This window comes from Blennius ocellaris, assembly GCF_963422515.1.
Source record: "Blennius ocellaris genome assembly, chromosome: 7".
NCBI lineage: Eukaryota > Metazoa > Chordata > Actinopteri > Blenniiformes > Blenniidae > Blennius > Blennius ocellaris.
The window spans coordinates 12,724,375-12,751,529 of record NC_137656.1 but is presented as its reverse complement, the minus strand read 5'-3'; the positions used below and the strand labels follow the sequence as shown (position 1 = coordinate 12,751,529).

The 27,155-nt window shown below is 38.3% G+C and overlaps 1 protein-coding gene across 1 annotated transcript in view; it reads left to right on the top strand.

Moving 5' to 3' along the window:
- The window catches only part of grid2 (glutamate receptor, ionotropic, delta 2), a gene marked incomplete at both ends in the record, with an annotated part of 484,572 nt that overhangs the window by 365,470 nt on the left and 91,947 nt on the right, over window positions 1-27,155 (top strand). Inside the window, 3 exons of the mRNA XM_080499738.1 lie at window positions 6,032-6,133; window positions 14,113-14,310; window positions 17,596-17,908. Of these exons, the coding sequence (XP_080355864.1) occupies window positions 6,032-6,133; window positions 14,113-14,310; window positions 17,596-17,908 (613 nt within the window). The remainder of the gene's footprint in view (window positions 1-6,031; window positions 6,134-14,112; window positions 14,311-17,595; window positions 17,909-27,155) is intronic.

Below are 27,155 nucleotides of genomic sequence, written 5' to 3'. Positions count from 1 at the left end.
TTTGGCCTTAAAGAAGAAACACCATCAAACAACAAGGACTGCTCGCCAACACAATTTCAGTTCGCATTTGTTGTGCTTTGTCCATCTGCTCCTGTTCTGACGTGTTATTAAGAAAATATATCCCCTGGTCCCACTCAAGAACTCTGCTCTGAGCTCCCGGAGGTCACAAACAAAATATACTCACAGACACAGCATTAGACACGACATCGCAGCAACAAGATTGTGGTTATCTTGAGAAAATTTGCATCTACTCACTCGTTCTTAGCAGGAATATCATATTTAACAATGTCACTGTAATACAAAGTCAATGGTGTTGATTGTGTTCATGTTTGTACTTTAATTTAATTCTATTAATTAGTCTGATTTTTATATTTATTACTGAGTACATGAACTGGTAGTGATCAGCGTGTGATTTGTGAAGAAAGCAGAAAGAATGGTGTGTTTGATGAGATAGGGGTTGGTATGGGGGTTTAAAAATCTATGATAAATGTTAGAGGTGCATTATTGCTTTCTCTTTAAAAAGCTTCTGAATTGCATCCTTCAGAGAATGTCATTTATTGCTTGTGGATGAGCTGCTGACAACTACATCTATCATTGCAAAAATACATGAAGCCAAGTGAAGTACTTAAAGTAATTTGCGGACCACCGTGTACAGTATGTGCATATCTTGATGTAATAGCTCGAGTTTAGGAGTGGAAACGTGATTTATTTAAGTTTTCAAACACGTTTATTCTGGGTACAATTTGTGACAAAGGCAGCATGAAGGAACATACATACTTTTTTTTTTGTGTGTGTAAAGTCAAATCACATTAGATATTGTGCAATAAATAGAGTGTACATAATTGAACAAAATGTATTGATTCATAGCAATAATCCTGTTTATGGCATGTTTCAGTAATTGATACAAGAAGCAAAGTCTTCCAAATGAAAATAATTTTGGTAGATGAATTAATCAATAAATACATAAATAAAAAATAAAGTAAATAAATACATAAATACATGTGACCAAATCTTGTTTAATCATTTTTTTGTTTGTTTGTTTAAATATAACACCATAAAAAACCTTAGCCCTTGCCTGAGGTCAATGCTTGTGGACATGTTTAGCATAGATGTGATTCCAAAGTCTTGCTGCAGTATGATTCACGCTTCCATCCCTCAGTTTACGCACCTGAAAGTTTACATTCATGGCGGATTTCTACTTTCTCAAGTGCCAGTAACTGAGTACCTCATAAATAAATGAAGTCATTGTTTTTCAGTAATCCACAGATCCAAAGGTCTGTGCTTGAATTATAATGTTTCCATAATAGTAGGATATATGTTATAATGTGATGCAGACAAAATTAAAGAAAGCCTATATTATATAATATGCATTACAGCCTCTTCGATGCCTCCAAACAGCATATTTATCGAATGTATAGCAATGTAATTGCTTATGGATCAGTTAATGTGAATGTCTTTTATTGTAAACGATGTAATGTGAAGCAAATGGTTTTCAAGCAGGAGTCTCCCTGGAATATTGGCTTGGTTGGTGACACTTGGCCACTTTGTTAATAATCTATTAATGATATATATTTATATTATTACACACACTTATAACAGTTACCACCTTGTAAATTCCCCTTTTACAAATTATGTCGTTACCTCAGCTCATCACCTGTAAGGTTCTCGTTTGTCTGCTGTGTGCCTTCAGCATCACCCTGCTCTCTATCCTTTTCCTCCCTCCTTCCCTCTCTCTCTCTCCCCCCTTAACTTGTTGTAGATGTCCGGTCTTGTTGCTTCTCCATGAGTACTTTGTCTCTTTTACATTGATTCCATTTCCCATGGGAGAGTTTACAACTGCTGCTAAACAGACACTCGCACAGGCTCACGCAGTGATACTCTGATGACAAGAAAAGGATTGCAGGCAACAGATACTGTGTGTCTTGAGAGCCATGAGTACTCACACATACACATTGGTTGTATTGACACAGTAGTAGACATGCTGTGTTATGAAATAAAGGTTAGTTGTCTCATCTTCTGAGGAACACATGATTACACACACCTCTGTCTTTTGCATGTTATGAAATAGAAGGGGAATGCACTCACACACTAGGTCCACATCTCCCCCTTCAGGTTGAAACAAAAAGAGCTTGTAATGCAATGCACCTGGTTTTTGTCTGCTACTCGCATCAAGCAGATGGTTTTCCTTTGAAATAAGAAGCCATGAGATGAAATAAAATGTATTTTATGGAATAGCAACAATGAACACACACACAGGTATTTTCATCTACATCTAAGTAAAGATACACTAAATATGGTGACATTTCCTGTCATTGGACTTCTGTAATGGATAAGGGCTTCATATTTCCAGGTGTGATTTTCCACTTTGAGTGTCACGGAAGTGTCAGTTCAAACAGCCTTGACATGCCCGCACCGCTCCTCAATCCTATCATGGCTGCTCATAATCTTAAGAGAACATAATGCATCTTCATAGCAGCTTTGCATGTCTGCTCTGTCATTGTCAGTTGTGGTTGATCAAACTGCAGCTTAAGAGAATGTTAAGACACAGCTATTGTGGTTTTATGATAGTAATGCACCTTTAGATATGATCAAAGTCGCCTCACTCCAACATGTGTAAAAGTGACGCAAGGAAGTTCTCATGAATACTTTAACACGCCTGAGAGTATATCTAATCAGCTCATATAACTCTCCCAGTTGTCATTGGTTAAATGCTGTGCTGTCATATTGTTATACTTTGGGCTTTCAAGGAGAGCCCCTCTCTTGCCTCACATTGGAGTGCCATGTAATTCTATCAGAGGAGTGACTTCAACCGGTGGCTCATCTCTGTCAAAAATACTTCAAGCAGGATTTAAAATGTTCACTAAATGGCAGAAGTTTAGCTAAGCTTCACCATAAGTATTGGTCCCAAAAGAGAATTGATCAGAATTGGCATAGTCGTTCGTTCAACAGTAACTTCAGGCTTTAGAAAAATGGATTATCCCATATTTCTTTCTGCAGCGTGGCCTCTGCTTCTCTAGTGTGTCTGTGTTTTCTTTTAGGCGCAAATCATGCCGTGCAATATTTCGTGTGTATCATAGCGTGCTTATGTTGTTGTGTGTTTGCCTGTGAATAGCAGACAGCTAAATCAGTTTTTTTTTTCTGCTGCTACTGCTGCTGCCTCTCTCTCCACAGGGAAACAGGACGAGTTTGATCTTTGAAGCTAAAAACAATATTTTATTGAAAGCATAAGGCAGCACACAGATTAAGTAATGTGGTTTGGGGGAGAAGAGCGGATGTTTATGATGCAATTTGACAGACATAAAAGTATGGGTCAGGAACGTGGAGCACTTCTGACTTTGATAAAAACTTTTTTTCTTTTTTTTAAGATGCCGCTAATTACTGGCAACCAACACTCTATTTGTCAATAGTTATTTATTGGATATTCTTTAATTTAGCAGATCATTGTGTGATTATATACCATATTTTCCGTACTATAAGGTGCACTGGATTATAAGGCGCACTTACATTGATTGACATAATTTACAATTTCATTCATATATAAGGCGCATGGAATAGACCAGTGGTCGGCAACCTTTATAGCTCAAAGCCATTAGGTTACATTTTCCACTGATTCTAACACCCAGAGAGGTGCATGCACTTTATTTTGATAGTCCTACCTGCAGCCTATGCCAGGAGGACACTACACACAAAACCTTATTCACTGCTGGTTAACAACTTACAACTACCGGTAATAATAATGGTAATAAACTAAACTACATGAACTAAGCAACAAAAACACAACACAACACAATTATTACCGACACCACAAACCAAATATAACCCCCAATAATTGCATTTAAAACACCACAAACAGAAACTCCCATAATTCATTTCAGCTATCAGCTGCACTGAGGAGCTCAGGATGGAAGGCATGATGGGAATTCATGTTTTGTGTTGTTGGAGGTTATTGTGGGTTGTTGTTGGGCTTGGTGTTGTGTTGATTGTGTTTATGCTGTGTTTTTGTTCCCCAGTTTAGGGAGTAATTATTTCATCTAGTTTATTTTGGTTTGTTAGAATGTTGGTGTGCAACCATGAGTGATGAATGTGTTGTGTGGAGTGTCGTCCGCTCTGAAGATCCGGTTGCAAAGTTAGAGTTGTCAAAATAAAAGCTTCTGGTTGTTCAGCTGTCAAATAGCAGTCTCGAGTAGAGCAATTCTTCCACATATAAGGCGCACCGGGTTATAAGGCGCACTGGCAGCTTTTGAGAAAATTTGAGGTATTTAGGTGCGCCTTATAGTGCGGAAAATACGGTAATTGGAATAGCTGAGCACTGAAAATGCTCGTTGAAGAAAACAAAAGATGTTGCGTGATACAAGAATAACTTTTGATCCTCAATTCTATTACAGGTGTTCTCTTTAATTAAACTGGTAGGATACTCTTGGGAATCATGATCTGCAAGGACTACATTCAACATTGCATTCCTGACATTACACAGTTATTTGCTCAATTTGGGAAGTTGAAGAGCTTGTGCCAGTTTTGGCCATCAGAGAGTCTCTGAACTTCAGACATAAATGTGAGATTTGTGAATATGCTTGAATAACCAGCTCACTAGAAAGATTTTTAATTGGGACATTCTGCATGGACACACACGGATTAGCAAGATGAAATCCTCATTTTGTATAATTGACTTTTTTTTTTCTTTTTTATAATTTTCCAAAATAGATTACAGTGCAAAATTAATGATGTTCAGCATACACTGCTTTTGATGTATGAATGAAGATGTTCTCCAAATATCCATTGAAAATAGTTTTGTTTTGTGATGAAAATGACCAATGTTGAACCTTGTGATTCAAACGTCCAAGATCAATATGAGCACAGTTACTTTTATGTATATTCTAATCAGGTATCAGAACATTAGAATATGCTGATCCCCCTGAAGGGTTTACACTATTTATTAAATGATTAAATGGCACTAAAGACATTGTTTTATTGTTATTGGTCATTAGATAATATAAAAAAAAATGTTTACACAATTGAATAGGAAGTTCCTAAATTCTTAAGCGCAAATAAGTAAAATAACCCCCACAGAGGGCTGTGCTTAAGTAGTACATTGTTTTTTCTGATTTTATTTGATCAGCTCAGTACATAACATTATGATAATAATTAGAAGAAATCCCAACAAATCCATCATTAGCACAAAGGTGACTGTGAAGAAGGAGAACTCATTTTATTTTAATTTTTTTTTTGGGGGGGGGATCCTACACCAGAATTGCACTGAGAGGTGGTGGTCATTTGCCCGGTGCAGTCATTACTCATAAATGGAGCAAAGTGTGAAAAGAACACCATGGAAAACAACAATCAACAAGTAATGAACTAAAGTGCAGAGTGAACTGGGCCAGAAAGGACACCTTTTAGAGCCACAGCCACAGATACCTGCAAGACTGTTTAACTAACACATCACCACAACAACTATGCAAAGAATAGCCGTATGCCCCAGGCGCGAGTATGTGCATAACACAGTAACTTGCACCAAAAATAACCATTAGTATGTTGTATAATTATATATGCAATCAAGAATCTGAAAATCCTTGAGAGCTGTTTCAGGTTTGGGAAAACTTGCTGAAATGCCAGACATTTGTATTATATTTTCTTTTCAAGTAAAACTATTGACCACTGGGTTAATTTTTCTTCTTGAGTTACAGGGACCTGGTTCTAAGTCTATGGTGCAAGTTGTTATGACCTGCTTTGAAAACCCATGTAAAACACTCCTCCAATGTCAGATAAATGTATGTGTGAAAGTTACCCGCTTTATTTCATACTAACAAACTTCAAGTCTTCTCCTCTTTAAACATATGCAGAGGTCTACAGGTTCCTGCGAATAACTGTTGATTGTGTGTGTGTGTGTGTGTGTGTGTGTGTGTGTGTGTGTGTGTGTGTGTGTGTGTGTGTGTGTGTGTGTGTGTGTGTGTGTGTGTGTGTGTGTGTGTGTGTGTGTGTGTGTGTGTGTGTGTGTGTGTGTGTGTGTGTGTGTGTGTGTGTGTGCTCACTGCAGCTGGCCACATGGGACCCAGTACACGGCTTAAACGGCACTCTGACGGACAGGAAATTGGAAAACAACATGAGGGGGGTCGTGCTCCGAGTCGTCACTGTTCTGGTGAGTAGAGCTAACCGACGTATTAATCTGTGTCTATCTAATTATTATTGTCCACTGAGTTCTGATTGTCCATCGACAAATAAGGCCCTCTTCAGTTTACTATCTTGTTAAAATTCTGCTGTTGTTCACCATCAAAAATGAAAAGGAACCATTCAGACTTGTCGGTGGCATGTCAGACCTCAGCCTTTCGCTGCAATGTAAATCTGTCCTTCTGTCTAGTTTTCTGCCCATCATTCATCTCCGTCTCTACGGAGTTGTAGCAGAGGACAGATTGCTTGAAACAACAAAAATGTCAGGGAAACATTTATGAGAGTTGTAAGAAGAGAGATGAAAAATAGGAGAAAAAAAATGTTGCAAGGTCAGCTTACTAATGAGGTTTGCTTTCATCAATTCATTAGCTTTCATTTTGACATTTGTCAGGTATGTGATAGAGATCTTTGGAGCCTCGATAGGAGAGTCCAGCCCACCAGCTCTTTCTGTCTTGCCTGCAGCATCGATTTCAGTGTATCCCATGAGTGCGTTAAAGATTGACGCCTGTAAATTCTTCATATCCCCTCTTTGAAGTAAAGAAAGAGGAAAAAAGACATAATTCTCAACATCACTGTGGTTATCACTTTTCCCTTTTCTATTTTTCTCCACTCTTTGATTTCCATCATCCTTGAAGGGGAGAAGGGATCAGAATTGTGTTTTTGAGTATTGCCCCCTCTTCCATGTCTCGAGCAGGATGGATTTGGTGATGGGCAGAGGAGTGCTGTGTGTGCACATTTAAATTCTGCACTGCTCCTCTGTCCTTCATCTTCTGTAAATATGTGTGCACACATGTGCAAGGTGACTGATGCCTCATGCGAGCATAGAGACAGAAATAGATCAAAACTGTGTAAAATGTTCAATGTGCTGCTCAGAAAACTGACTTCTTCTGTGTGTGAATGGCTCGAGGGCACATTCTCACTCTGATTGTACATGTGCGATTATGTGCCAGTGTCCACAAAGGTGTCTGAAAGGACCTTTGGAACAAATTGTTCTCTTCTGCTCAGAATATCTTCTTCTCCAGTACAATGGGTTTTCTCTCTCTCTTAGGTGCACTCGCCTCATCTAGTAACATAAACAGAAATGTATGGAGGAAAGGGAGCATGAACATGTGTGTGCACCTTCAGCAGCAGTGTTGAATGAGTATTGATTTCTTAATTGGTGATGAGATCATACCACTATTAGGGCCACAGACTCTAAATCTATGTTATTGATTAACTGGGTCTACATTGATTATTAAATGGATGTTAACCAAATAAATGGCTGCAGAAGTATAATTGTTTGATGGCATACCACAGGGCTTAGTGGTTTAACCCTCATGGTCACAAATGTGTCCAAAATTGATATTGTGTAACAGAAAACTCAGTTTAAAGGCGTTAAGGGGCTGCATTAATAATATGCTTCCCATACAGGAACCCAAAGTACCTTTCACTGAGTCTCATATGTTTCTCTTTTAGCATGATTCATTTCAGCAGCTGAGTTTTCATCTTCTTTTCAAAAAATTACTCTGTGCTGTTTAATTTTTTTCAAGGGTGCACACACATCTCTTTGGTTCTACTCCACATTTATGAGTAGCAAGCTGTGAATATAGCTACAGCAGCCCAAATATGCAGCCAGAGGCAAAAGATGTCCCTTTTTAACTTGAGTTCACATTTTCAGAGATAATGAAGAGTGCTTAGAGTGTTCTCCCCAAACGAACCTAAAGTTTTACTTTGAAGGGTGATAAGAACATCGAACCACAAGTGTAATTACGGACAAATTTGTCCTCCAAGTGAAACTGTTGTAATGATTAATTGTGATAATCAATGGATATTCCACAATGTCTCATTCAATTATTTAGTAAATAGATTTGTTTTCTGTTTGTATATGCAGATATTGATATGTTTCCTCTCATAAACATTAACATTGGCACTGTTGTTGTAGCTGTTGTTTTCTTCCACAGCTGCCTCACTGAAACATTATCCATAAATCAAAAAATAACTGAGTACCCTGTTGTTAGCAATGACACCGTCATGATTGTTAAATTACTAGAATGGTTACAATCACAATCTGCTTCTGAGATTTTTTACTTGTTACTAAGCTGCTGTCTCCCTCTGTCCTGCACACTGACCCAGCTGTGAACTTTAGCAGTAGGAGAGATATTTTTTCTTCACTGTAGCTGTAATGTATTCATGACCCTGAATAAAAGTTAGCTTAAAAGCTGCTTGCTGCTGTCTGTGTGTTAGGAGTTTATCCCAGAACAGGAGTTATACCACATCACTGCCAAAAGGTGCACCTTCCTTATTGCACTGCTCGTGGAAAACATTGGACTTTACAAACTGCTGGAAGTGAATCGTAGTTAGTCTACTCTAGACTTACCCACACAGTGTGACAGCTCAGGCAATGAATGCATTCAAGACATTTAATAGGAAGACAAGATTAACTTGTTCACTACATTTTCTAGGAATGCATTAGTTTTAATTTACCTTTTGTGACATAACCACTACTTCATGAGGACAAAGTTAGAACGGACTTGTGGGGGCCAAGCGTTCATAGCGACATTCCTTTTTGATCCTCTGGTGTCGGCTCTTCCTATTATTGTGAAGCAGAATTCATTAGATTGTTCAGCTACTAATAGGGAACGTGAGCTGGGTTTTTAGCCTACTGGGGTTTTACCCTACCGATGATGTGTTGTTGCTCCCCTCCGAGTACCCTGGTTTCCTCCCACAATCCAAAAAACATGCAGTCCTTGAGGAAGACCCGCTTTTCTTTAAATTGTAAATACATTTCACTTATATGGCACTTTACCTCTACTATAGCAGCCCGCAAAGTGCTTTGCATTGTTCACATTAACCTGTCATCGCACACACTCACACAGGAATGGTGAGAGTTGTCATGCAAGATGTTCAGTTCATTAACTGGAAGCAATCCAGAGTTTAACATATTATTCAAGGACTGATGTTTAAACCTGCAACTTTATAATTGACAGATGACCTGCTTTAGCAATTGAGCCACAGTCACCCCAGTTTTGAGTTGACAAGATTAACATAGGTTACTTTATATGTATATGTGATAACCAACGACGGTAAAATGCATTCAATAGTACCAAGTTTAAGGCATCATACTGTATTTCTCATATATTTTTCTCAACTTCAATGCCATTGAAGCTCCTTGAAAATTGTGTTTAAAATATGACTTGTGATTTCAGGTATTTAAACAAATCATGGACCACAGTTGTGGTTATGGTTTCATATAAAAAAATTTAATTTTGCAGGTGAAGTAGCATTAGTTACTATGAAGAGGGGGTATATTTTTTCCACATTGGCAATAAAAGTAATGCAGCAGGAGCAGGGGATACATGGACCGAAGGTGGGGAAATTACTACCATATCTCAAGCAATTTATACACTTGCAGAGATATACCCAGTGGCCTTAACTTTAAAAATGAAAGTATGCAACATCTATGGAAAACCTAGTTTGATAGTTCACATTTTGCTCAAAATCTAGACCCTATCTGCTGTCTGATGTTCTCCTTCTTTATCAGAGACCGAGAGTAAGTTCGGTTTTCAAAACAAAAGCAAATCTAATCTTCTGCAGAGCAGCCAAGGCATTTCAAAACAGATTTTATAATAATTTCACAGACAAAGTCTGACAGAGTGTTTTGAAAATGCTCAGTGTGCTGCAAATCACCTTATGACTCTGTTAGCCCCTCAGCAGCCTCTTCAAATGCCATTTCTCAGTCTGTGTGGAAAATTGCTGTTCCTTCTCCCAATCATGTCTCCAGAAACACTCGAGCAGCACTGAAACCACATGTGGTACTTCCCGTTAAGAGGCGACAGAGGATGAACTTGTGCCAGGGGAATTAGTGCAGAGGAAAGGGAGGAGGAGAGATGGCAATGAGAGTTTGGAACAATATTAAAAAGCCAAAGAAAAAATGAAAGGGAGGGATTACTGGATATTGAGGGATATGAGAATATGTTGCAAGACATCCATTGTAGCTTCGATGCCTTCATAGATGGATGGATGGTGAGGTATCCCAGACACATGTTTATTGAAAGCTGGAGACATAGTGGTGAGGAAAGATGTCAAATGTTGTATATTATAGCTTGAGACTGGCAGGAGAATGGTGGAGATTAGCGTCACAAAGCCATACTTCATCTCACAAGGTAATTATTTGTTACAAGATTTCAGTCTGGAGACCATTGACTGAGAATCGATCCAGTCTAGCAGCTTGAAGAATGACCCAACTGGGTGAGCTCTGGAAAAGGTTCAGATGATGTCTCGTTTTTCCCAGAAATAAAGTTTTATAAGCTACCCAGACCTGATTCAATTGGGTGTGTTATGTTTTGCAGATAAAAACCTCTTGAGTAGTAATGTTTTTCAGTGACTTTTCCCCACATTCAACCTGTCAGGTGCAGGAAACGTACATGTTGATGTCTGGATGAAGCAGAGAACTGTCATGTGTTGGAACAGTGAAACCAAAATGACATCCGCTTCAAACAGCCTGCACCCTTTCCTGAGAGAAGTGAGCTGAAGCTAAAACTTTGGCTGATTTGGAGACACTAGACAGACAGAAGATGCATTCATTTAACATGTTGTTAGAGTACTTCTATCCATCCATTCTCAGTGACCATTTTTTCCCAACCTATGTCGGAGCCAATCCCAGCAGACAATGAGTGAAGACAGGGTAAAACCCTGGACACATTACCAGTCCAACACAGGGCCCCAAAAACTAGAATTGAGTTGATGATATCCACTCCTTGCGTGTTGACTTTTTGTTGCTTCATGGTTTGCAAATGGGTGAAGGTGACTGTGGGAGTCTGCATGTGTGCACAATACAGCTGTGTGTGATCTCATGATTTGGTTCGTCTTCATCTGCAGAGCCACTCACATGCTAAAACAGAATCAGTCAATTTCATGGGCTGACATATCAAAACACAGAGCAGAAATACAACCGAATGAAGTGTTTTGAAATTAGAATATCTGCAGTTTGTTTGTTTACAAAAGGCCAACGTTATTTTATTTCCTCGTAATTCTAATATTATTAGACCTCCAAGTGTTTTTGTGTGAGTCATAAGGTCACTGTTTTTAGTTTGATATATTTAGGATTTCCATGTTTAGTCACTGTTTTAAGATCCTGGCACATTCAGTCATCAAAAAAAATGAAATGTTGAATAATCCATTGTTTGATCGAATGTTTTCATAAAGAAACAAAAATCTGACATTTTTCTCCTTATGTGTAATAGTCATTTGGATGCAGAACCACTTTAAATGTGGCATTTAGTTCTATGTCCCGTGGTTATCTTGAAGACTAAAGCCAAAACACAAAGTTTACTTTTCACACTAAGTCTGTTTTTTTTCTGATTTACTTTCATAAATAGTCAATCGTTATGTTCACTCTTAGCGTCCCTCAGACTCTATACTGTAATGCTTTATTTGTACTACTGACACAAAAGCGTACAGCTCACACTATGATTCATAATATTGAACTACTGTGAACTACTTATTCTGTATGAGTACCTCTGTACTCATACAGAATAAGGGCAATTATGCAAAAAGGAGAGAAAAAAAACATGTATCTTTGTTCGTTGTTAATCATACAATATATAATATAATATCCATACACGAAGAATAGACATTTGTTATTGTTACTTTTATTTGTCAATTTCCATCCATAAATTATTCCATCTTTGACACCATTCATCCATCTTTAATACCATTTTTATTTTTCCAATTCTGGGTCCTGTGTTATTGGAGCAGATCCCATCTAACAATGGATGTCTAAAAATGTAAAAAAAAAAAAAAAAAAAAAAAAAGCTAACAATGGGTGAAGATAGAGTACCCTGGACAGATTACCAGTATATTAGAACGCAGATAGAAAATGAGTGAATATTTAGGGTCACCAAAAAAACTTTCAACATATGTTTTCATACTCTGGGAGGAATCTTGAGTATCTGGAGAAAACTTAAGCATGCACAGGGAGACCTTTTCATGCTTTCAATTCAATTCAATTCAATTCAGTTTTATTTACATAGTGCCAAAGACAATACAGTCATAATCCCAATGATATATCCCAGTCTCTATAGTATGATGTTATTATGATGAATACTATCCAGCACTGAGATTGAGCAGGACAACAGAAACGAGTCTTTTGTCTGAGGCCATGAAAAGATCATAAGTAACTTTGGCCAGAGTTGTGTCTGTGCTATTAGGACTTTGCTCAAAAACCCATGGCCTGGACTCAAACCCATGACAATCTTATTGTGAGGTAAAAGTAAAAAAAGGTAAAAAACCTTGGAGCAGCTGTTTCATCAAAATTGAGGTTCTCAATTTTCGGTTTTATTTCAAATTGAATATATTGCTTTACAATGCTTTTATTGTGCTTGGATATTTTTTGCAAAAAGACACTTTGATCTTTTGGGGTGAAAATATAGCACCAACATTTTTTTTCAAAAGATGCACCTTTTTCCAGCTGTGAAAACCAGTCTTATAGTTTATAACAAAGTTTTTGTTTGCGGCCAATTTAGTCATCCAGCTTGTTATTCTTTGGTTTGTTTATGACGGGTTTGAGTACGCAAATAGAGAACCAATCAGTGGCACTTGAGGGTTTACTCAGTATGTATGGATGTATGTGTCGGAGGGTGTTCCTGCTGTGATTGATGGATTCATGTGCTAAAAGGGGGATTTGGCATGCATGTCCACTCACCGCCTAATAGCTTATTGAACTGCAGCAGCTCGTAAGGATTAGAAAGCGCCAAGTTAATGTGTGGCCTAGCCTCTGTGCATTTGCCTGTGTCTGTATGTGTGCTTAATGTGCTGCCAGTATCCAGTCAATAACAAATGGGCCCTCATAAATCTGCAGGACATATTGGCCTACAACATTTCAATCATCGACAGGGATTTATCAAAGAAGGGAGAACAAAAGCAGTAATAGACAACTACGTTATAAACTTCTCAATGAAATTGTCATTTCAAGGAGCAGTACACAAAATGTAAACATGAATTTCGATTTTTTTTTTTTCCATCTTTAGCGAGTTTCCTCCTGACATTTTGCCCTGCCTGGTATTTGCACTTAATTGCCCTAAAATGTCAACAATGTCGGATGTCATTTAACTTTCACATTAAGCTTCCACGTACATTCTGCCGCAATGCCAATAAACAAGAAGCGCAGCCATCTCAACGGTATTTAAAAACGAGCCTATTAAAAAACTAATTTGCTGAATTGCATGATGCCGTTATTGATTTTCAGCATTTTAAATCACTTGAAAATGTTAAATAAGTTATAGTTTAAATAAATTATTAGATGTGGTTCCTTAGTGTACAAAAAGATAGATGAGTAAGGCGCTTTGGGAGTCTCGCCCCCCCCAAAAAAATTGTAGAGTACATCTGGAATTTTTCCTCATCTCCGACAGACAGCCCGCACAAAAAAAAAAAAGGTCTTAGCTTGGAATTGAAACAGGTGCAAAGATATTTAAAAGTAGCATCTTGCTGCAGTGATTTCTGTTCATCTGTCATCATCAAGTCTGACCTGCTTTTGGTCACAGTTTAGTTTTTATTCAACTTTTTCTCTTCTTTTTTCAGCCATTCTTGAAGAGACAGCAGAGTCTTATACTTTTGTAGGTGCCGGATTATTGGCAGTAATACAGCTTTTAAATATGTCATTATACATGTCAGTGAATATAACAAGACTGTTAAGACAGAACATGTTTATGGGTGTAAGGATCTTTTCGACACAACCCAGCTTCCGTTATATGTCTGATGAGTGTTACGTGGACTTTTTCCTTTTACCTATTGACTGTGAAGTTACTTCTCTATATCAATGAAGCAGGATTTCTCAGAGACATGCTTGCCAGAATCCCAATGAGTGTTTCCTCTGGTATAATGACCATTTGCGTTGTGGGTGATTTAACGCTTGAATGACACCAGTATTGACTGTCTGTTTGACTGACACACTGACTGATTGTTGCCTTCCAGGAGGAGCCATTTGTAATGGTGTCCGAGAACGTTCTTGGGAAACCGAAGAAGTACCAGGGCTTTTCCATCGATGTCCTGGATGCTCTGTCTAACTACCTGGGTTTCAAGTATGAGATCTATGTGGCCCCTGACCATAAGTACGGCAGCCTTCAGTCAGACGGCCAGTGGAATGGGCTGATGGGCGAATTGGTCTTCAAGGTGAGAAGCGAACCTATATACATAAGTGTATATTTATAAAAAAGTCCACATAATTGGGCCTTTGCTCTCAGAGATTGAGATTGTAATGTTTGCAGAGTTATACACATGCATGCTATTGATAACAAAAACGGCCATCAGATCCAATCTACTGCAGCCTCCTTCAGGTCCAGCCACCACAGTCTTAAACTGCCCCATAAAACTTCACCTTGCAGTCATCTTACTTTTAAAGCAAATATTACAATGAAATGATCACCGGGTCAGTTTCACAAAACTTATTTTATTCAAAGAGATCCAAACTCTCGAACACCGACTTTCATAACATCTTGTTTGGAAGAGAGAGGAGCTGACCCCAGAAACTGTGATCATATTGTTGTACAGGTAAATAAAGAACACTAGTTTTTTAATGATTTGACTGGCTTCAAATGTCTTGGAATGTTTGATCCATGACTACTGCCATACACTTGAACTGCTTCAGTTAGAAGTGGAGAAGATGTTGTCAAGCTCATGAATGTGGATTTCATAAAGACGGAGAGGTCCACCTTTTGTGGGCGACAGTAGGAAAATAGCTGCTTTATTGATACACAAAGACATTGCAGCATACAGGTCAGACGAAATAGTTCAGAATGTACCAATTCCACTGCAATGAAACAAACTAGTCATTTGTGCCCCCATGTTTATTGCCTGCAATCTATATAACAAAGCCTTTGTCTATCCCCAAAGCATTTGACAGCCTCCCATAGAGGTTTAGACAGTTGTTCTGTTGTAGGAGTGAATATTAACTATATATAGAGAGAGAGAGAGAGAGAGAGAGAGAGAGAGAGAGAGAGAGAGAGAGAGAGAGAGAGAGAGAGAGAGAGAGAGAGAGAGAGAGAGAGAGAGAGAGAGAGAGAGAGAGAGAGAGAGAGAGAGAGAGAGAGAGAGAGAGAGAGAGAGAGAGAGAGAGAGAGAGAGAGAGAGTAAATGAAAATAATCCCTGTTTAAATGTGGAAAGCAGTAGAGAAACAAAAGGAAAGAGGGATAAAAGTACATACACTTTGCATTTAGATAGAATTATACAGAGTGTAAAGACACTCAGATGAAAGTACAAGAATAAATTTAGCTTATTGACTGAAGTCAATGTAAGAACGTACTGGTTTTAAAATATAATACAATATAAAACTTAAAAGAAGGTTGTTTTTGGTTTTTATTTAGTCTTTTCCAATAACGATGGACGTGGTGTTGAATATGCATGTATCTTTAACAACATAATTATGTTTCTCTATATTTAGACTTAAATTTTGAGTAATAACAGAACAATCTAACTTTGTTAATAGAAAACACTGTTGTAAAATTAAAACTTTTAAGTATAAATATCAAAAAAGCAAAAATGAAACAAATAGTTTATACTGAAAAAAAAAAAAAGCATATATATATATATATATATATATTTGTTTTGTTTTTTTTTTAAATGGATCCGTGTTTTTTCCACCTCAACTGCCCATGCTCATAATGTTGTGACTGGTTGTTGTATTCAAAACGGTTAAGGTCGGTTTTCCAACATGAATGCATTTGTCAGTGTTTTTTAATGCAAGTTGATGTACATACCAAAGTGTGTTTAATGTCCTTTGATGTCCTCCTGTAATCGCATGAAGCTACAACCCATTTTGTTTATTCTTCATTCTTCATGGGTCAATAACATTTTTTAATTATCAGCTTTCTATGTCGTCACTTTAATTATTAACGTTTTTGTTTTTTTTTCCACTTATCAGGCATGAGCAGTTTTCAAGACTGGGCTCTCCTCTTCCCTTTACTTGTTTGTTTATGTTTGCACCCCCTACTTCCCACAACACCTCACAGAATTACAGAGAAAGGCTTAAAACACAAAGCATATGTGTGTGTATACAGTTGAGCACAAGGTGTGAATAAACTGAACATGCACACACTCCCCCCCCCCCCCATCAGTCAGCAATAAGGTTATCTCTCCAAAAACCCAATTATACCAGATAATTATGACCCAGTGTGCTCTATGCAAGTTTCCATGTTGAGTGACTGCATGTGTCAGCGCAGCAATTCATCTTTACGCGTTTACACTCGCACACTTGCATGCAAATTGTTGTGTTGTCTCAACCAAAAGACATCCTGCAGGGCTTCTTCTAATATTCTTCTTATGCATTGTAAGCGACAATTTCTGCATGTTTAATCATTTTGTATCCTCACTCGAGTGTGAAATTAGCCGATTTTTTCTGCCCTCAGTGGAATCTTTATTTTTTGTTTGTTTTGCGTCTGCGTCTGGGCATGGATGCGGTTTGTAGTGGGAAAGCGAGCATGCTTCATAAGAGTTTAATCTGCGTGTGTACAGTAGCTGTAGGGCTCAGCGTTTCCTCACAAATTCAACTTGTTACAGTCACTTATCTCCAAAAACAAAGAAAATCTCATTATCGAACAAGTTTATAATATGTTTACTATCTCACACTGCTATAGATTTCAAATACAAGCATGCGCTTCACTACGCTATCTTGAATCCTTGTTATTGGGAGCAGCAGATGTCTGCAACTGCTCGCCAAGCACTCTGGACTAAAAACGCTTTAATTGGCCATCATTGTTTCAGCATTAAAGATTAGCTTCGTCTATTTTTCCCTCCACCAGAAATACTCACTTACAGCTGTTTTATCCACTTTTTCTTTTTACATGAAAACCATGAAAGTATTCACTTATCAACTTATTTTAATTAGTGGTGATGATAAAGAATGTAGGTGCTTGTGAAGGCATGCTCAACATATCAGTGACTCCCAGCCTTTTCCCTTTGGACCATATTGCTTCTAAGAAAAGCTGTGTACCCCACCTCAAATCTCTGATGTCTAAAAATATGACAATGAAACCAAACTATGGTGAACACATTCTGACATACAGAAGTAAAGAAGCAGGGGCCCAACAAATATAAACTATTAAGGGGTTACTGTCTGCACAAAAATCTTGAAAGTGTACTTCTATGGTTTCCTTTGTCAAGTGCATAAAAAAAAGCGACTATCAAAAGCGAAACTTATCTCAATGTTATTTAATTGTGACCACGGTTATCTCAAATTGATATTTTCCATTGTCCTCAAGAGAAGTTTAATACCATTTATCTAATAAAAGAACCAGTATCTTTGCATTTATTGTTTGAACGCTTGAGTTCAGGAAAGGGTTGGAGGTAGCTCCAAATATAACTGTGGGTCCAAAAGTCTGCGTTTTTCCAGTTGCTTTCCTCAACTGCACATTTTCAGTGTTTATTCTGGAAACTTCACTCTGCCCTTCTGCCTCTTGCAGCGAGCTGATGTCGGACTTTCTGCCTTGACCATCACGCCTGAGCGAGAAAGCGTTGTTGACTTCACCACACGCTACATGGATTATTCTGTGGGTGTTCTGCTGCGCAAGGCCGAGCGCACCGTGGACATGTTTGCCTGCCTGGCACCCTTCGACCTGTCACTGTGGGCGTGCATCGCGGGCACCGTGCTCCTCGTTGGTATCCTGGTGTATTTGCTGAACTGGCTCAACCCACCCCGGCTGCCCATGGGATCTGTGTCTTCAACAACGCTGTACAATTCCATGTGGTTTGTGTACGGTTCCTTTGTGCAACAAGGTAAGAAAAGAAATAGAGTGAAATGATTAAAAATGAGGGGGATGAAAGGCGGGTGGTTTCTTATGAATGAATGCATATAATCTGAGATGGTAGGATCTGGTGTTAAATGGTTTGTCGGTATGATAGATGTGGAGCTCTGGTTTGATATGGTGAATACGAGTGGTTTTATTCAAAGCCAGGAGTATGTGGTTTTCAGAGGCACATTTCCCTTTGAAAAATAGATGAAAAATGTAACTGTTCACTTCATTCCATTCACTTCATTATCAAATTATATACTCATTATGCATGCCGTAAAAATAGTCTCTCTGTTCTCAAATAATGGCAGATTATTCTTGCTGGTGAACAAAAATTGCAATTGTTTTCAGTCCTCCATTTCTGTCAGAGATGGATGTTGGATGTCTACTAAAAAACTTTACAGTCTCCACAATATAAATTGCAAACTAATTCCAATGTACATCAACAATCTCTATTAAAAAATGCCTTATTGTCAATTGACTTCCAATATGATTGAAAGAAATGGTTTAAAAAAAAAAAAAGAAATTTTTGTATTCGTCATACTCCAGTCAGTCTGTATAATTAAGTTTTTCCCTGAATCATTGAAGATATTCATGATTCTTTACTCATTGTCTCATAATTTGACAGACCTTTTTTTTACAAAGAAAGGTTTTTGTCAGAGAGCATCACAAATGTACCGCTTATGTGTCACATTGAAGGGCCCTCATTCCATCTTAAATTATTACAGTGAAATTCTTACCCAATAAGCCGTATTTTTTTCATTATTAAATTCTAAATTTCGTGAACTACTTGATGTATTATCATTTGGCAAATTTGACATCAACAACTGACCCGAGGTTGTATAACAAAAGAGGTTGTATTTCTCTTCCCACTTCAGTCGCGTGAGCAAGTTGTACAGTCATCATGTTGGTGGCAGGATCAACAAGACAACAAAGCACAATAAGATAAACAAACATGAAGTTATGGCTCACGTAATTTGTGAATATCCTGCTTTCCATGGATCAGTAAAAGCTTTCTTGCCCCTGCCTCGTGATAGTGGCTGTGTTTCTACTGACAAAAGTCGTGTGACGATGTTTGATGGACATGATGCAGCCATGTGAACAGATCAACAGTTTCACAGCAGACTTGCTGACCTAGCTGACCCTGCTCCCAATGCTGATGAAATATTCACCATAACCCCCCCCCCCCCCCCCCCCCCCTCCATTTTCTGCATGTATTGAGTGTAGGATTATAGTCTCATCCAGGTTATCTACCTCAAAATGTCCATCTATCCATAAACCTATGCACAGCTGTGGACATCTAACAGTTGACACCAGAAAAACGGATTTAAATTTCATCAGTAGTGCAATAGAAGCATTTTGAGGACTGGAAATACAACTGCAGGAAAGGTGAGAAAAAAGAAGAACATATGTAGATTGTACAGTATATATGTAAGTAGTGGACATTTCGTTTGGTGTGCACGTTGCTACAGTATGATAGAGAAACACTGTTTAACTTCTTTGATGCTTTTATTGTTTCTTGGCTAAACAGCCATTATTTTCCAATGAACACAGTGCGCTCTTGTTGTCATGCTCTGGGCCTGGCGCTGGTTAAAATTTTAAGCTACATTAATTATGCAAATTTAAGAAAGATTTTTTTTTTCTTTTTATTCCACCTAACACTGCCTGTGAAACATTTCAGTTCCTGAATAAGCAACTGATGAGCTTTTCACCGTTTGGTAAATAATCCTCCATCTTGTGCTGCAGCTAATGGCGGTAATGATGATGATGATGATACATGCTAATTGCTGTTTGATATTCACAATCGTTTCTCTTTTTAGCTGTAATTAACATTTTAGTCATGGCTTCATTAGAAAGAAAAAAGAGAGCAGAGATGTGATTCTTCAAAAGTAGGTTTTTGTCTTTTTATGTTTCAGCAGAGCCATACTTTTCAAAGATGTGAGGAGTCACTGAGAAACTACCTGATAGCTAATGAGCCATGTATGACTCTCCTCATTTGTTGTTGCCAATCATTAATTTTTATACCATTATTTACTTTTTACTAGTGAGTCTTTCTTTGCATCCTTAATGAAAGTTGCTAGTTCGCACCTCAGAATACAACATCTTGTAATTATTTAGAAATTGTCATTGTATGCATCTTTCCTGAAGCCTGGGTGTATTATGCTTTTCTTCGTCGAGCTGATTGTGGTCCACACATCTTGTGGGAGTGTCCTCAGAATAAGCCACATTTTTAATCAATGGAAAAAGTGATTTGACTGCGTAAATCAAAGCTGAAAGTCGCCATGACACATTGTTGCATCACTTTCTGTCAGGATGGTTGTCTCTGTGTTTTGTATTGCACTTTCTCTTTGTTTTGTGTTTACACTGCCTTTCTACAACAAAACATTGTCAACCTACTGTTTATCTTGCTTGTAGAAGCTGCTTTAAAACTTCATCCTGATGTGAAAGTTGACCATACTTCTGATATTGGAGGAGTTAAATTACAATAACTGTCACAAAAATATGATATACAATATCACTTTTAAATCTGACATACAGCATTGACTTATCCTGTCACTCCAGCATGATAAAGTATCCATAGTTCCCAAAATCATGGCCCTTATTTCATCTATGCTATCCAACAGAAAGCAGAAAAATAGAGGTCTGTGCTGATATACTAGTCAATCTAATTCTCCCCTGACAGGTCAATCACAGACAAGATTCAACCTGTTCAAAACTGCTAGATATTGAAAGTTGAAGATATTTTGACAAAAGGGGCAGAAGCACTGACTCACTGCACTGTTTTGAGAATCCTACAGCCATAGAATCTAATCAATGTTGGGGTAAAACTTTTAACTGAAAACGTGCGATAATAATAACACAATTTCAGAGAAAGGTTATTCAGATCCTGTGGATGTGAAGCCCTCTCATCCACATTCTCCAATAATCTCATTCTAAACATCTGCCTTTATTTATTTATTTTTTTGCATTTCCCATTGTGTGTTGAGCGTTATATGAATCTGAAACGATAATGACAACCGCAACTGAACTGATTGGAGGCAACAGTAATGAATGTGGTTTTCCTTCCTAAAGGAAAGAACCATAATAGTCTGTCGGTCAGTCAGTCAACATTTATTGATAAAGCTCTTTACAAAACTTAAGGTGACCAAAATGCTTCACAGTAAAAATAACAAGAGTGAAATCATACACTATATCGACAAGAGTAAAATCAAACGGAATCAAAACAAAATAAGATAAGATAAAATGTGACCATGTTACTGTGTATTAAAAGCCAGTCTCAATCAATAGGTTTTGAGCCTGGATTTAAAGAGGCCAAAGTCAGTTAAGGTGCCCCAGATTCCGGGGGTAGCAACTGAGAAAGCTTGATCTCCATAGTGTTTGGACCTGGCTCTAGGGACTTCCAATAGCAGCTGATTTGTGAACCATAGCACCCTTTCAGTGTGTTGGACAGTGACAAGGTCTGCTAAATAAGGAGTGGCAAGGTCGTTCAGTGCTTAAAAAAGGAGTAAAGAGGTATTTCTTGTAACAGTCAGTGTACCATCGAGTCCAATGTAGAATTATTCGATTCTGTTTTTCTCCTGCTCACACTGTGTCACACTTGTATGCAGTTATTGGTGGTGCATTGTAGGATCAGCGAGTGCATCAATTCTGTGTGCCATCATTTTGTCATATGAGAAGAGCTGCCGGTAATTCAGTTTAGATGTGGCTATAGCAAGGGATATCTCCCACAAAATTAAGTGAGCATGAACAGTGCTGCCGCAAGGCTAAGTCCCTGACCTTCTTCAGCTTTAAAAGTCACATGGAGTCTTTTTCATTCCCGTAAGTCATTTCGTGTCGTGGAGGTCTCCTTTGTCAGATATCAAACAACGAATTACAAAATGAAAAGCTAAGAATACCGATAACAAAAGGGTTTTTACCTAAAAGATTGATGCTTGTGTTATAAGCACATGTACGCACATATGCAGAATATGTATTCAGCAGTTGCCTCATAGCACCCATATAACATTATAACCATGTACACCTGTGTGTTTGCCCCCGAAACGTTACCCTGAGGGAAAATAATTTCAGATGCAAAGACGCCTACAGGGAAGTGGAAGCGAGCGATGACTGTGAATAGTCAAAGGAGACGACAGGCTCTTTCTTTTGGTGCCGTCACTTTCAATTTCCGAGTGGGAAAGGGTGGCGAGGAGAAAGGAGGAGGTGCATAGGGCACTGATTTTTTTCGCATCTCTTTTCTTTCTTTCTACCTTTGTTTTTTGTTTTCTTTATGTTGCCCCCGCCAATGTCTGTACTTTTCCTTTCTTCTCCATGATTGTGTCAGTTTATATTTACATGTACATATAATTTAATGTCTCTCTTTTGAAGTTTCTACTCCTCCCTTCAGTATACCAGAGCCAGTTTACCATGCAACAATTCGCCAGACAGAAATGTACAGAAGCTGCAGTGGGAAGACATTTTTATCGTCCATAGACTATGGGTACATCCACACGACGAAATTTTTTTTTATTTTATCTTCCCAGCCTTCTCCAAAAAAACATACCTAAAATGCAGAAGAAGACAGAGCACATAGAAATTTTGAAGTAGAGTCTACATATGTCGCAGGAATAATCCACGAGTTTCTCATCCATAATAACCTGACTTCAGGACTTGCAAATCAACAATATTCTTTCTAAAAAGGTGCTGTTGCTTTGAGGAGATTGAACATAAATCCCTACAGCTCTAACATTATCAGCAACCATCAGGTGAGGCATGTAAACTGTAGGTATAGTGAGCACTCTGTCAAAAGGAGGTCAGATGCCAAGATGACAAAAACGTTTGACATGCATCAGAGAAATAAACCACCCACAGTGAGGTCAAGTATGCCGTGGTACAGATTATGTATTTAGCAAATAGGGTCTTGAATTTAAAGATGGCTGTTTTGCTCTACAGTGTAGAATACCAACTGCGCCAGAGCAACTCGGATGTATTCAGTGGATAAGGCCAGCGGGAAAAAATACCCATCCACATACATCTGCCCTGGATGCTGTTCAAAACTCAATTCTTGTTTTGGTCACCTTCCATATGTGACAAAAGACCAGTGCCTGAATTCTGCCAACACAGAAATGGGCTAAGAACAGTGGCTGGATTATGAGTGAAATAATCTGCAGGTGATCACATGTAGCATGACATTATTGAGGGGCAGCGTGAAGTATATGGGGAGTTCATGCTGAGGTGGAGCTGTAGGAGGGAGAATGTGATTTAAAGGATGTGAACTGTTCCTAAGGAGATTAATTTTCAGCTTCAGTTGGGTTGCTTTTTGGCCCTGGCTGAGCTGGGGAGGTCATTCCAATATTTTTTAGAGCCAGAGGTAGGAAATTCAAGGCCTGGATGAGTGATTGCCAGGTTACAATATTAGGACACTCAAGCAGACACTAACAGAATGCAGGTCACAAAGTGACATAGGGGCCTGAACAGATCGTGGTCCTGTTGGATAACGAGGTGCATTTGTTTGCTTTGTACGAAAGGGCTTTGAACCTGAAACAAACATCCACAGGCCTTCAGCCGACAGTGAGGTGAAGAAAGGTAACATCCAAGAATACAGTAAGATAGGAAGCAAGATTGATCGAAGCAGTTTGATTTGTTCGGACCACCCTATAAAAGTTACTGAACCTCAAGTGCTTGGAGAAATGTGTTCAGGTGAAACCAGCAGAAAGAAAATGATAATGTGTGTGTTGTATGATGGGCACATCAATTTGTGGTGTGGAATAAGTGTGTTATTCTTTTCTGAAGATAATAACAATGTTTTAATTACAGGCTGTAATAAGTGGATTAAACATAATTTTCAATGGATATTGGAGACAGAATAAAATTCAAAAGCGAATTAAAATGTCCATTTGTTTCTGTGTTTGAGGTGCCTGGAGAATTGTATTGGCTATTCCAAGGAAAGGCTGTAATATTGCAATTAATTTGTGATCCATTTCATTAAAAGCAAACCTCAAAGTACGATATTCAAAACATAATCCCAGAATAAGGAGAAATAAGGATAAAACACAAGGATGCTAAGCAAGACCAATAAAAGCAGCAGAAAGATAATTTAGTAGTTCAAAGAAAACTGTCTGCTGTAGGACACAGAAGTCTGGGTTGGTTTCATACAGAAAGATTTTCATTTTATATGGTCTTGGGAGCACTGGTTAATGTGTTTCTCCTCCAGAATGCATTTACAACAGATTACATTTCAAAACTACAACAACAATGTTACACCTTTAGCAGTGAAGGGAATTTGTGTCCACAGTGCAATAAACATGTGTACTTACCTTGTTTCCTTTTATTTTTATTTAAAAATTATTATTTTTTATAGAGCATATCTCTATCTGCTCTGCTCCACAGTGGCGTAGCGGTAGGAACTATCACCCATGACAAAGTCCTTAGTTGGAGTCCTGGCTTGGGTGAATGTGATTGCCTTCTGACTGAGTTTGCCCCACTCAACTTACAGTCTGTGTTTGACAAAGTGTCATAGAAGATGTAAGCATATCTGCTCATAAGCATTAAAGTGTGTGTATATGTACTGTTTGGTCAAATCAATATTTCAACATCTTACTAGATTTGTTTTTTAGTGTACTTTCAAAGTAGATTTTCCCTACTTGGCTATAACAGGAGAATGTAAATTGTAAAGGTCTTTAAAAACAACAGCCTCTTTTTCCATCACTAAATTGCATCCATGCTAAACAAATGCAGTCTTTACTAACATTTGATAGATTTGGTGATCACTAAAGTTCAAATTAAACAAGTTAAATAAAAACATAAATTACATTTAAAAACAGTTAAGATGGTAAATGTAGTACCTCTTCAGTCACTGGCTTAGTCATATCCCATCCATTCATTCACAGATTTGCTATACTGCTTTATTCAACTTACCAGGGTTGCCAGGCATGAAGCCGATCCTGGCTGACAAACGGGGTTTTCAGGTTACACGCTGGACAGGTCACCAATCTTCCATGGGGCAAATTACACAGACAGATCATACCTGCGAAAATCCACATATTGATAGGGAGATATTTAGCACAGATAGCTTCGAAAGACAGGTTTTAAATCACAGTTAATCTCACCGTGAGGCAAGAGCGCTCAAGAAAACAAAACAGATGTTTTGGGGTTTTTTTTTTTCTTTTTTGAATGCAAAGATACAGTAGTGTAACAACAAGAAAACCGAAGCAAACACACCTTCCCAACAGTAAATTCTATTGTACCTGAAATGGGAGAATAGGGGACATATGCTGTCAGTCAGCGGAGCACCTGATGTGTAACCTGTTTCGAAGTGAAAGCAGCTCTGTTGTATAAGTCTGACATGCTCACTAAAACAGCATTAGGCTGAGGAAGATAGCATGAGAGCCGACATGTTGCGCCGTTGCTCACTTCTATTTCCTGTCTTGATACCTTGTGTCTACCCCGATGTGTCTCAACATCTTACTACTTCCTCTTCATTCTGTCCTGCCTCCGTTATGCCAGCAGCATTGGAGTTAAAGTAGAACAGTCAAAAGCAAAACTGTGTTGTCACTTTGAATATTTGTCTTTCACAGATTTTTGCCGGTTACATTTTTTCCTGGCGCTCTTCTTTTCTCTCATAATTAATGTCCAAAACTACGGGGGAGGAAAAAGACACAGCAGAAAAATAAACTGCTCATTCTGGGGATATGGGTCTGTTGAGACAATAATATTGTGAGGATTTCACTTACTGAATCTGAATCCCGAAGCGTTACATTTGAGGTGAAATGTATTTAAAGATTGGCTATAGTTGGGATAAGCTTAAGGTTATCATAAAGTATTTGGTCAAGGAAATACTAAGGATTCGTAAGAAGTATGCAAGAAATAAATGATATATAAAATATGTAATATCAAATCCACCATAAAATTCTCTGAAATATTGAAAAAACAGCTTTATATGTGCATATACTGTATGTTGTATTTGTCCATGTGTCACGAAACTGATGGGAGACAAGTCCGATTTCCTTTTCAACTGAAATCATGAAATATTTTAATAGCATTTTTTTTTTTTATTAATATTGGGCTCAACTAATTCAGCGAAGGTAAAGCAAGGTCTTGTTTGTTAGCTTTTAGTAGTAGACGATCCAATGTCCCCAAAGGCATGGAAACATAACTTGGCTATGTGTTTGATTATTTTGTTTATTTGTTTTGCATGCATTGTCAGTATGAGTGCAGCTGTCTCTCAATTAGAAGTAACTTTGAGTGAAATATGTACACAGTAAGGGCTCTGCACACAATGAATTGCTTGATTTCACTGTATGAAAACAAAACAAAAGTACACAAAACATGCACAGTATAAAGCACACACACACACACACACACACACACAAAGGGGGAGCAGGGGCCATAGGCCACAATCAACTCTTTCATCTTTCCATCTGCTGCTCCAAACATCTCCTTCTTTCTCTCCTTCCCTGCTGTGTATCTTTCTGGCTGTATGAGTGTGACCCTGTGTGAAGGAGAAAGACTGTGTTTTTTTTTTTTTTCAAGTTTTGTTGGAGAATTATATATATATATAATATAATATATATATATATATATATATATATATATATATAGTTTCTTTTTTTACATACTTTTTACTCTTTCTTTTTACTCTTTCACCTCACCTCCACTCTGCTTTTCTCTCTGCTCGCTGCTGAGTTTTCTCAGTGTGAGCTGCATGTGCGTTCTGCTCTCCCTGTTCCCTCACTCACTTCCTCTCTGTGTCTCTCCCTCCATCATTATCTCAGCTTCTGCTGTGCCATACTGCGGAGAAGCCTGCGTTATCATTTCCCTACTTTCGCCTTCCCTTCCTCTCACTCGCTTTCCCTCTTTATGACTCCCTCTAATCCATTATCCATCTCTAACGACTTTGTTGTGCCACTGTGAAGTGGACCCAACTTTAAGACTGTCCAGCCCCCCCGACTATTCCCCTCTATCTTTCCATCTATCCTCTGTCTATTCTTCTCTCTACCCCCCATCATAGTCTCTTTCTGGCTACAGAGATGTACCACGGTGAAAAGAGACCATCTCTCTGCAGTTGCATTAATTTCATGTCTCTCCACATTCTCTTCTTCCCTGTTGGCTGCACTCTTTTGTCCAGTTTCTGTTTCTCTCACCATTGCTTATGCTTCCCCTTTCTTCCCTTCTATTTTCTCTTGCTTATCTTGCTCACTCCATGCCGTCCACGACTTTTTTACTATGGCAAGGTCCAGCCACATCCCACGAGCTGT